This window comes from Dryobates pubescens, chromosome 20, assembly GCF_014839835.1.
Source record: "Dryobates pubescens isolate bDryPub1 chromosome 20, bDryPub1.pri, whole genome shotgun sequence".
Taxonomy (NCBI): Eukaryota; Metazoa; Chordata; class Aves; order Piciformes; family Picidae; genus Dryobates; species Dryobates pubescens.
In genome coordinates this window covers 10,010,840-10,023,606 of record NC_071631.1, presented here as the reverse complement: position 1 = coordinate 10,023,606, position 12,767 = coordinate 10,010,840, and the positions used below count along the sequence as shown (strand labels likewise).

The window sequence follows — 12,767 nt, the reverse complement described above, 5'->3', positions numbered from 1 at the left end:
AAAATTTTGATAAGGCTCTGCTGTGGCTGGAAATAAAAATCACCTTTTCAAAATGACTGGAGCCTTTTGGAGTCACTGACTTCCAGTAGAATTAGAGAAGCATCAAATACAGTCTGGGGGTTTACTTTTAAAATGCCATCAAAATGTAATCTTTTGATAGCTTTTCCTTCCCTCCCCATCTGATAGCCCCTGACATTCCCTGAGTTCATCCCTGACATCACAGGCTCCTGAAGGAAGAATGAGTGTTTGAAAGGTTAGTTAAAGTTCAGTCCAGTGCTGAAATTGCCATCACAATCTAATTAGAGTGTGCACTGAGCACACACTTTAGGTCTTAAAATCAATTTCCATTCCAGGTTGGCCATTTACCCCTAGAAACCAGCTCCTGCATGTGGCTATTAAGATACAGACTCACACATATTCCACCAGCACAAACACTGACACCCTGCTTCACAGCCTCCTGCCTTTCACCTGCATTGCCTTTTATTCAGTCACAGCTGTCCCTCTGTTCACCATCTATCCATCTGAAGAGAGCAGCCTTCTTCCTTCCCTCCTTCCCTTTGCCATCCTTCTGCCCAATTCACTTACAGAAACTACAAATTGATGCTGGTGATGGCACACAATCAGCATTACTGACAGGGTCACCAAAATTAATCAGGGGTAACAGACAGGTTGTAAAATGGGTAAGTTTCTATCAATAGCATGAACAATTCCAATTTTAATGGTATTTGGTTAATGGGAGCAATCCCTTCTGTGAGTGGCACACCTGCAGTTCGGTGAGTGACACTAGCTCACAAAGCACTGTGAGCCTTAAAGCAGTTACATAGTGCAAAAAGGGGAGGAAAGGTACCAGTGAGGTGCCAGACCAGCTCAGTGAGGTCACATCACACAAGGCACCTTCAAAGGACTCCAGGAATGCCCTTCTGGAGTCCCACTTCCTTACACATACACACACGGAGTAAAAGTTTCTGCATCTCTGTCTCTGCAGAAAGTGCTCAGAGGATGCTCAGCTTGGTGTCCTTGTGGGCTCAGGAACCAGCTCTGGTGCAGCCAAGAGTGAATGCAAGTGTCCCTTCAGCCATCCTGACTCTCAGATCTCAACACAGAACAAAGTAAAAGGTGAGGGGAGGTAATCAGCCCAAATATTTCATTTCTGTAATCCATGTCAACCCTCCCTCCTGTGAAAAAGGTATCTGAAGTGTCTCTCTTCACACTTCTCACCCAAAATAGACACACTAGCTATTTCTTGCTACATGAGGAGAGTCTACACTCCTACTCTCTTCACCCTGCCCTGTAAATCCAGGGAATCAGTGCCACAGAACAGTGCAGCATCTACAAAATGCAAGCAATGACAAGCACCAAGTTATGATAAGTGCCACTGAACAGAACATTTGCTAAAGAGCTGCTACAGCAGCCAACAGCAGTAAACCCAAAGGTATTTCACAGCCACATTGTTCCACCAACTCAAGCAAGCAAGCTTTCCACCTGAGATGTTGTGTAAATCATTCCTGTTTATATCCACTCAGATCTGCTCCTCTCCAAAACTCCTTTCCTTTCCAGACAGCTACTGATTTGCTGTAGCACAACCAGAGCTGACTGACCACCAAAAAGCACAGTGATGAGGCCAAAAGCAAAGCTGGCCTTGAAGATGTAAGGAATAAACTGGGAGAAGAGCAGAGTGAGGGCAGGACATTGTGCACTACTCCACACAGTCTCCAGCAGAAACCAGCACCCAGACAGAGCTGCGGTGCCGTGCAATGACAGCGTTGATTACAGTCTGTTCATCACCCATCCCTTGAGGCATCATTGATCCCCACACAGCCTGATCTAGTTGGAAATGTCCCTGCCGAGTGCAGAGGGGTTGGACAAGATGAGATCTGAGTTCCCTTCCAACTCGATGCAATCTGTGGATTGCACAGTACTTGGTTTCCACTCATAGTGCTGTTGTAGGAGCAGGTCTCACAGTGCTTGGGAGTGTGCCTGATGCTCTCTTAACATTCCTGTGGTTAATCACTCCCTGCACGTACTTAACTACCTTCAGCAGCAGCCTAGGTTGTTATCCAGCAGCCTCTGCAAGCATCTAGGTCAGGGCCACACGTGTCTCCTAAAACACTGCACATTTTAAGAAGTGTTAGAACTTCTCCAGCTCTCAAGCTAGATCAGATCTTGAGCTGATCCTGATCAGATCAGGGATTTTGAAGTGTTGGTGCACATTAGCATTAAAACCAGATAAAAATCATAGGAAATGGTATCATCAGCTTCACAGAGAGTTAAAACAATGACTTTTACTTATCTAAGCTTTATAAAGCAATTGATTTCTTTCCACTTTGTTGCTGTAAAAGCACTGCTGGCCAGCATGAGTCAATTGCACTAAACTGCAGGTAATGATTCAATTCAGAATCCAAAAAGGAAATGCTGTACTGGGGATCCTCCCCACAAATACTAGATGGCAGTGGTTGCCCTCCGTCCAAGACTAACCCTCCCTTGCAGCACTTTTGTCTAAGTCACTTTTCAAAGCTTAATCGTGTTGGGAGGAATAAAATCAGTACGTGGCTAGAAATGTGAAATCCTCCCCAGGATCTGCAAGAGCAAATTTCTGGAGAACATGTAAACATGTTACAGATGAACAGTACTGATTTTACAACTTAGCAGCATGGCTTGAGTCAGGCATGGAGAGGGGGAAAAGGAGTGTGTGTGGAAATTTACATAGAGGATATCTGGTCTTGCTAGGCAGCTAATGCTGTAACTTCCCCACTTGTACATGCTACCTTCCAAGCTGCTCACAAAAGATGCAGTGCTGCCTTCTGTGCTTGAACCATGTGCCAAAGCTTTTCTTCACTTTGCATTTAGTAATTCATGAGTGGAACAGGGGAGATTGAGGCTGGAGATGAAGTTGTTGCGAGTGAGGGTGGTGAGACACTGGAACAGGTTGTCCAGGGAGGTAGGGGATGCCCCCTGCCTGAAGGTGTTCAAGGCCAGGTTGGACGAGGCTTTAAGCAACCTGGGCTGGTGGGAGGTGTCCCTGCCCATGGCAGGGGGTTGGAACTCGATGGTCTTCAAGGTCCTTTCCGACCCAACCCATTCTATGATTTAATGATAAGCCAACACCATATCACTGTACCTGGACTAACTGCAAGCACTGAGGCAGTTATGAAGCAGTCAAGAATTACCATCAAAATTGTTTGCTTTCCCTCTGAGCATCAGGAACTGTTTCAGATCACTGACCTGCATTGCATAACACAGCACCAACCACTTCTTAACCACACAGAGAACACCCTTCGAGCTCCTACCTTTGAGATGCAAACACGTTACACAAGGAATTAAACTCATGAGTGCTCAGCAAACCTGCAGCTTCTCTTCCTAACAGCACTTCAGAAAACATTTGAAAACATTAGATGTTTGATCAACAGTAAGCTCTAAGCTTGCTTTATATTTACAAACATAGTCAGTTTCAGGATATACCAAAAGGTTGTTTGAAACATAATCACTGCTGCTTTGTGTTGAATTAGGAAGGCTACCGTGACTGTACCTTGACTAATCCATAAACTTAATACTCCACTGTGCCATTTCAGAACTGCAATTTTCCAAGGCCCTGTAAATGCTAATGAAAGATCTGGGTCATTAGCAAATATAGTCATAAGGAATCTAAATGCATGGCAGCCTTGCTGTAACCTAGAGAACACTATCACACAGGAGTGCTCTTTGCATCCTCATTACAGCCAGGCTAATATTTTATTTGTTCTGCCAGCAATTATTTCCAGGAAAACCAGAGAAGAAAGCAGTCATAAAGAACTCTTCCCTGCCCCATCACAAGGATGGCAGCATCACTTAGTAACACCACAAAGCTTTTATTTCAGTGCCTCAGTGCCAAAGCCTCTTTTCCCCATGGCTGCAGGTAAGCCCAGAGCATGCTGCACAGTATCAAGAAGATATGAACTAGTCTCTGTCACCATGAACACTGACGTGAATATGCAGTGATTCCATTTCCTGGGTGCAGGTCCGGCAAGGAGCTTGACATTCAGCCTTTTTTTCACTCAGGAAGCCTCCATGTTGTGATGCAGTGAAATGACTCCTGCTCCTCACAGGGCACACCAGGTGTGACAGAGTGGTTGGGGCTGTGTTTAGAGTATGACTCCCATCAGGAGTCTCCCCTAGGAGACACCTGAGAGCAAGTCAAAATGCGGCACTGGGACTGAGCCAGCAGCCACGATCTACTACCCAGGCAGCACTTTTGATGCCTCTCATTTCAGCTCAAAACAAGGATGAATGGAAGCAACTAATATTAGCAACAAGCATTTCCCTACTTCAATAGCTCCTTTTGGCCAGCAAGTTTCCTTTTTTCCCATGGAATTATGTGAACTTTTTTTCAGCAACTTCTGTTCTACACCACCAGTAAACCACCGACCTCAAAGGAATTACTGTCCACTGGCAAGAATGACTGATATTTGTCTACAGATTTTATGAGCTGCTCAAGCTCCCTCTCAGGTGGGACACCGCTTTAAACTGAGGAGCAGCTGTTGATTTTACCACAACAAAAGACGACTGGGTGAGCACCTGCATGGTTTGCACACCTCCTGGAGGTCTCAAAAAGTTGTCAACATGTTCAAGATGTTTCACTTGTGACTGAAAACTGAATGCAGAGCTTGGGTAGAATCTGGCAGGATGAAACATCAACTGGCACTACCCTGAAATACACATTCACAGAACTGGGGCTTGCTAAACGTGTCACTCACAGCGCTCTCAGACACCCTGCTGCTGGTGCAACTATCTTCCCAGGGAAAGGGGACCAGATGGAGAGCCACTCTTGGCATTTTTCAGAGTTATGTGAAGTGTTTCTTCAGCTAGTGAGCACATGCCACCCAGGCAGGTCGCTCTGGAAACAGCCCTCTCTGCATGGCTTCAGATTCCTCCACAAACAGACCATTCAACAGGGAAGCCAGGCCCAGCCTGCTCTGTTTAGGCACTGAATCAAAAGTCTCAGCAAGGAATTTGTGTTGTCAGTGGAGATAAAGAAGCACCTCTGAAGGATTTATTTCATCCTTGGGTCCTGTTACACCCTCTGAGTGTTCAATTTCTCATCCATGGAGGAAGATTAATCTGGACAATTCTGATACCATACTAACTTAGGAACATTAAGGAATATGCAAGCCTCAGAGAACGTATCTGTTGTGTAAACTGAGGATCATTAACTGTGAAAGCAGTAAGAAATTGTAACTGTGGGCTTGAGAAAGAAGTGAAGAAGAGCGAACTGGTTTAGCGGTCAGTCTGTCTCATCAGCATATCAGGGAGGAAGAGGATGGATGCCCCAAATGACCACCAGGAGACCCCCACAGTATATAACTCACAGAAGTGCAAGAGATTCACAGTGTAATGAATTCCATGAGCTGATATGAATGTGCTAATCACTTCCTAGAGAAGTGATGATGATGTATGAGGTGTGAGCAGATATCCTCTGGACTTTGCTGGCTTGGTAGGAAGGATTTGGACAGGTTAAACCCAGGGGCTGAGGTCCTGCGCTTTGATCACAACAACCCCAAGCAACACTACAGGCTTGGGGCAGAGTGACTGGAAAGCAGCCATGTGAAAATGATCTGGGGCCAGCTGAACATGAGCCAGCAGTGTGCCTAGGGGACCAGCAGTTCTCACTCCTGTTCCTGCCCAGTAAACCAGCCCATCCTGAAACCCAGATACTAACAAGTGTTACTTTTCTATTGCTGTCATCGTTGGGAGTTCCAATTTTCTTTTCCTTCCCATTGCATTTAAATATTTCCCAACTGACATACTCCAATTCACTTTAGGCTTATGAGATCCCCACCTGAATCCTCCTTCGCTGCTCACAGAACCTGCTCCCCTCTCACAGCCTTAGAGATTTCTAGGAGCAGGAAGGATTGTTACGATTCTCAGTGACACCCTGCTGCAAAGCTGCCACTGGGATTTGGCCTGACTTCCTTAGTGCTGCAAAGAGAAAGCCTCTGATCTACCTCCAAAGAAATGCAGCTGTGCAAAAAGCAATTCTGATGCAGTGTACCTGGCAGTAAGGATTTTTAAATGCTGCTATTAGTTTGTACAAAATTGTTCAACATGCCAAGAAACAAATAAACCCAGAAATCAATAAAGCTCTCTCCTATTACTCATTTCTCCTCCTCATTTTGCTGGTTAACATAAAAACCTCCATCTACTCATTAAGAAAATGTTTAGCAGACCTGTGACTATGTGCAAGCAATAAGCCTTCTGTCTCCTGATTTTGTGTGCTTAATTACCAGCAGCAAGCCAAAAATAAGTCATTTGCTCCAACAATTAGTGTGAATTCACTCTGGTTTTGCTGCCTCTTTGGCACCCCTTTATAAAGCACCATTTTATTGGCTCCTCATGTTAATTTGGTTTATTATACTTTAAAAATGGTCTGAAATTGTGCCAAGGGAGGTTTAGGTTGGAGATTAGGAAAAATTTCTTTCCTAAATGAGTAGTCAGGCATTAGGAACAGGTTTCTCAGGGAGGTGGTGGAATCACCATCCCTGGAATTGTTCAAGAAACATGTGGACATGGCGCTTTAGGACATGGTGGTCTTAGGTTGAAGGCTGGACACGATGATCTTAAAGGTCTCTTCCAACCAAAACAGGTCTGTGATTCTACAAAAAAGTTGGCTGATACTGATTTTTCTGAGTCCTCGCCTAGTCTCAACTCGACCCCCCATCACCCAGAATTGCTGGGGCACATCGTGAAGCACCCAACAGCTAAGTGCAGCATCTCGAGCTCTCGCAGGAATGCCAGCCTCTTGCTGGTCACCGTCACCGGAGGTCCAGCCCTTGGCTGACTCACTTCAGGGAACCGTTTCAAACCAAATGCACCTTATGGCTCTCGCAGTCCCTGGCCCGAATCCCGCTCCCGTTTACACTGATGTAATAGATTTACACTGGATTTACACTGCTCCCACTGACGCAGCTGCTCCAGTGAGACCAGCGGCACAACTCCAGATTTACGCTGTGTCACTGGAGGGCTGTACGGAGCCCTCGCTTCCAGACATCACCTGAAGGTTTTAGGGGGCACCTGGGCCGGTGCTTCCCCGACTTTCAGCCGCCGCTGAGCTTCAGTGGCCCGCGGGCAGCCTCAGCTGCGGCTCCCTCCGCCCAGGCTATGCTCCCAGCGCCCCACAGAGCCCGGTACCCCGGCGAAGACGCGGCTCATCAGGGACGGAGGGGTCCCACACTGTCACCGGAATATAAATGCACCGCCCCAAAACGCAGAGAGACCCCCGAAAGCTCCAGGAACGGCCGGGGAAGAGGGCACCGGAGAGGGTCAGGACACTCTACCCCAGGGGACAGGCAGCCGAGTTAGACTGAGGGGTCTGGACCGCCCTGAAGGAAGGAGGAAGCTCCGGGACCCTCAGAGGGCAGGAGGGAGCTGGGCTGTCTTTGGAGAGGACTCAGCGGGGAAAGGAGAGAGCGACTGGGTGGCCCTGCAGAAAAGGTCACCACAGGGAGGGCCATAGGACCCCAAGAGGGATGGGGAGAATCTGGGCCGTGACGCGGGACGTTTGGGGACGGGGTGTCCGGGTGGTCCCGGCGGGGTCTGGCCAGGCAGAGCCACGGCCCGTTCCCCTCACAGCAGCAGGTGAAAGTCGCGCGGCGGCCGCGGGCCGGGCAGGACCGGGGGTCGCCTCCACTCACCTCATCCCCCTGGCCAAACTGCAGCCCCAGGGCCACGAAGTGCTCCACCCGGATGAAGCCGTCCGCATCCTCGTCGCACACATCGAAAACCTCCTTAAGCTTCCGCAGGAACCGCAGCAGGCTCGCCGGCTCCATCGCGGGCATTAGCTGGAGGCCAGCGGCACGGTTGCGGCCGCAGCAGCCATGATCGCCCGCGCCCTCAGCCGGTGCGTGACATCAGCGCCGGGCAGCGGGGCGGGAGGGACGGCGAGGAGGAAGAAGAAAGGATGGAGGAGGGAGGAAGGGGAGCAGAGGGAGGAGGCGACCACCGGGCGGAGAGAAGGAGCCGAGGATGGGAGAACAATGGGGCAGAGCTGAAGGATGAGGAGGGAGACGAGGCGGGAGGGACGCTGGGTGCTCAACAGGGGCGGGGCCGCCGCCAGGGGGCGCAGCGCCGCCGGGCGGAGAGAGGGAGACGGTGAAGGGAGACTGTGAAGGGAGACTGAGGGGAGCGCAGCTTAAACGGGAAGGGACAGGGCCAGCCTGGGTGCAGCAGCGATAAGGAGCTTCCCTGGAAGGAATGAGGCAGGAGGAACAAGGGAGGCAGGACGAAAGAGGAGAGCAAGCTCCCTACCAGCATCCGGGGCACAGCCGGCACCCCCGCGATCCTTTCCCATTCCCCTCCGCTGCTCCACACCTCAGTCCTGCTCCCCAAATAAAATACTAAGCACCCTACGATTGATCCTGGGGAAAAGCCATTGATCCTGGTCTGAAGAGGTCCAGGCCTGGGGAGAAAAGCAGAGTGGAGAGTTTAGGGGCAGATAAGGCAAAGCGGGACAAGCAGAGCTTCCCCCGCTCCAGCAAGTGCCCAGGCTGAAGCACAGGCTGGATCTGGCTTAGCGCGCGCGCTGCTCCCCCCTGCTTTTATGAGGCACAGCTACTAACGAGGGGATGGCCCTCACTGAAACCTCCCACACCTGCTCTGCTCCGCGCCTGGACTTTCATTCGATCTCTTTGTCCCTTTTCTTACTCCACAATTTTTGGACTGCTTTTAAAGCCCACCTCTGTAAGCTGCCAGAGGGAAGAGCAGGAATGGTTTTGGTTCCTACGTTGTGCCTCAGGCCAGAAATAACAGGGCAGCATCTCGGGGTGGAAGGAGCACTGGCTGAGTCAGGCTGAGGTGCTCACTGCCTCTTCAGCACTTCCTTCCCACAGTGTCGGGTGAGCACAGGTGACCATCCATCAGTGAGGAACGTTCTGCAGGTGATTGATGAAGCTGGCATCTAAAACGACCGTGAACGTGCACAAGGCTTTGAACAGAGACAGCATCCATTCGTTTGCTTCTTGCAGTATCCATCTGGCCCTTGGCAACCCTGAATTCCATGATTACATCAAGCTAGTCAAATTCACCTCTTTTTCTAGGAACCAATACAAGCGTTCTCAGGAAGTTTTGTTTCTTTGATCCCTTTTATGTGCAAATTCAGGGCTGGGAAGAGCCTACAGGGCTGTAAGTCAGCTGTCAGTCAACAGCTGCACTAGTAATGCAGCTTTCCCCACATTCACCTCTGACACGGAGGTAAGGAGCTGGTTCCAGAGCCTCTGTCACCTTGACCTTCCTTTAGTTTTCTAACAAATGCAGAAGGGTTCTCATGTTCCCTTGCTGATGCACAAAAGGGTCTTTCTGGACTGTAAAAGAAAAAAAAAAACACACCAAAACCAAACCAAAAACAAAACAATAAGCTAAATCAAAGTACAGAGATCAGAAACAACCCTTGGGAAGCAAAGGATTTGTGAAGAGATGTGAGGAGATCTGAAAGAGAAAACGCAAGCAAAATATTTGATCATCAAACTTCTCTGAAGTGGTTTAGTTAGAGCAGGATTCTTAAGATGTGCAGATGTTTAGCTTTTATTTCAGGACCCTTGAACTCATCTTTGGGTTACAAGGAGATTGAGATTAGCACACCCCCCAGAGGCACCTATTAGAAGTATTCAAACATCTATGAGCTGGTCCCCCTCAGAGCTATGGTGAGCAGATCTGTGTGTAATCAGCTGCTGTTAGCCTAACTGCTCTGAAGGGCAACCTCCTCAAAGCTTCTGTGTCATTCTCCCACCTAGTTTGCAGAGACTCCTCAGAGTGCCTCCTTGCACCACCTGACTCACCTCTATGGACAGCTGTACAGTCCCAGACAGGGAAGTGAAGTCACACCAAGTATTGGGGGAGGGAGTTATGGAATATTTATTCCTGTTTGCCATGACCAGAGGAGGAATTCCCACACCCCAAGAGCGGTCAGCCTCTGTCTCATGGGATGCCATTAATCTCTCTTATCTTCTGCTAGAGGAAGAATGAACTTGGTCTAGATAGGTTAGTTAGGGGCAGCATAAATTTGGACCCAAACTGTCATCATTAAAATCTGTGTCATTCTTGCATTGATTCACAAGGGGTGAAGAGGAAAAAATGCTTCAGGTACAGCCACTACAGTCTGGGAAATTAGTAGGGAGGTCTGAGAAGTGCTACAGACAGCTTGAGTGCCAGAAAGCAATGGAAGCAAGCTGATAGGAGATCTGAAGAGGTAGAGGCTGTCACTGTAGACAGCTGAATATTCTGAGCAAAGATCTGACAGCTGGGAGATTATTTGACAGCACTGACTGCAGGAGTACTAGGATGTGAGATGCTGTCAGTAGAGGGGCAGGATCTGAGAGCTGCAGGTGCCCCCAGTCTGCTGTAATTGAGTCCTGACCTGAAACTGGGCCCTTGTGCTGGCAAAGGACAGTTTGTAAGGCTGAAGCAAGGGGGAGCTCAGTTTTTGTTGCCGGTGGATGTAGCTGACATCAGCCCTTGCTGATCGCCATTTCTCCAGCTGGAGGCAGAACCTGTGGTAGACCCCATGGGCTGGTTTGCTTACTGCTATACACCAAAATATTGTTTAACCAGAGATATTGGGCAACATCTTCTCTTCATTCATGGTACCACCATGTTTACCTGTTAAGAGGAACTAAAGATTTCACTGAGCACCACAGACCATGGCTGTCATTTGCAGGCTTTCTTTGCAATCAGCTCCTTTTCCATCAATGTCACTTCTACTTAGCCAGCAAATTGTAATCTGGTGTCAGAAACTGCATCCAAAGGAGCACACTCCCCAAGGCTGATGACCTTATCTACAATTCTGGTTGTGTTCCAGCACGTGGGAGTAACACCTTGAGGCCCAGCCTCTCAGCAAAATTCTCTTCATAGCATACAGCACATAACCCTCACTGAATAATTGGCTTCTAACGGTCTCATTGCATTTTGAATCCAATCCTGGTTTCCATTGACCACTGTAACTCTGGTTAGGGACATAACAGATGTGTTGTATCAGTTGGGTTGGAAGAGACCTTAAAGGCCATCCAGTTCCAACCCCCCCCTGCCATGGGCAGGGACACCTCCTACCAGACCAGCTTGCTCAAGGCCCTGTCCAGCCTGGCTTTCAACACATCAGACTTGGAGCCTCCACAATTTATCTGGCCAACCTGTTTCAGTGCCTCACCACCAAGAAGGGAAGAATTTCCTCTTAATTTTTAACTCCAGCTCTTTCCAGTTTGAAGCCTTTACCCCTTATCCCATCACTCCCAGCCTTTGTACAAAGTCCCTCCCCATCTCTCCTGTGGCCCCCTTCAAGTACTGCAAGGCTGCTCTAGGGTCTCCCCTGAACCTTGTCTTCTCTGGGCTGAAGAACCCCAACTTTTTGAGCCTGTCCTGCTGTAGAGGTACTCCAGACTGACCACCTTCATGGCCTCTTCTGAGCCATACTCAAATGCTCTGTTCTGGTTCAAGAGGGCTAATTTAGCTCATTTGCAGCCCTAAAGCCTTGCAGTGGTTGTGCTCATGAAGCCCACAGCATCTGTTCTCATCGCCTTATCGCTAAATTCAATGATCCTCTGTATCAGCTGCCACAAACCCATTTCCTCTGCAAGTCCACAGGGTTCCAAGTGCTGCCCAACTCTCTGCAGGGCCAGCAGCTGCAGTGCTAAGCTGGTACGTTCCCATGGCATTTGAAGGTCTCTTTACTCCACCAAGTGGCCACTGCCCTGCACTCTGCTGCCACCGGCCAAGAGAAGCCAGTGCTGGCCACCTTGTGCAGAGCAGCAAGGTGGAGGTGCCGTGATTGGTGAGAAAAAGCATACAGAAAGCAGAGGTGAATGAAAAGCATGGGATAGAGCAAAATTCCTTCCTGTCCCAGGAAATACCAGTCCTCCAAACACCGTGGGGACCAAACCTCTCTTTTTGGTACACTCCCTGCTGCCTTCTCTTGGGGAAAGGACTGTGTCAGCACTTCTCTGATGAGCTCTAAGTAGCTGGGTAGACATAGATTTGCACATCAGATCAGAACATGCAGTGGCATCTGGCAACCTCCTGAGTTGCTGTGTGGTTCACCGCTACAGAGACCCAGTGGGGAGAAATCGGTCATAGTCCAGTTTGTGGGAGCACCCAACACCCAGCTCTAATAAATGAACACAGTACTATGGCCTTTTTACTGCCTTGGTTCTCAACCTCTAAGTTAAGGGCAGGTGAAAAAACAAACAAGAACTATAGGCAGGGGGTTGGATTTGCTTCCATGAAAATTACCCTCCATGGTAGGCAAAAGTAGTTAGTGGCTCTCAGGCTACATGTACAGTCACAGCCCCCTGCTGCAGATGACACCAGGCACTGGGGTGTTTCCTTTTGACTGGTCCAGCAGCTGTAGAGTCTTACTAATTAATATTTAGACTGAGTCACTCCAATGGATTTGCCAAGTGACAGCCCTTATCTAGCCATATCTCACTGCATGAAATCACAATGGACAAAATGTGTTACTGTTGAGCAGACACACGGCAGGACTTCAACTCTTTCCAAAGCTGCTGCTGGACAGGTAACCTACCTCTGTGACGATTCAGAGCTGTGACACAGCAGTGACAACCTTTGGTGAAATGAAATGAAGGACTCTTTCTTGACATGAAAGGATAGCTGCTGCTTTGTAGTTTGAATTCAAATGGGTGCTATTTAAGAGCCTGTCTCCATGGGCAAGGATTTATATTCTAACACGTTCAGCTTTGGCATAGCCACTGAACCAAACAGATCATTACCAGTAGCTTTCTTGAACCATCTTT

At 48.7% G+C, this 12,767-nt stretch overlaps 1 protein-coding gene across 2 annotated transcripts in view; it reads right to left on the bottom strand.

The window, feature by feature from the left end:
* Positions 1-8,072, bottom strand: part of RAB11FIP4 (RAB11 family interacting protein 4) — a 104,451-nt gene extending 96,379 nt beyond the window's left edge. For both annotated transcript variants that reach the window (XM_009911493.2, XM_054170331.1), the window contains exon 1: positions 7,665-8,072. In XM_009911493.2, coding sequence (XP_009909795.1) covers positions 7,665-7,808 — 144 coding nt within the window. In that variant the 5' untranslated portion in view covers positions 7,809-8,072. The remainder of the gene's footprint in view (positions 1-7,664) is intronic.
* Positions 8,073-12,767: the final 4,695 nt, after the last annotated feature.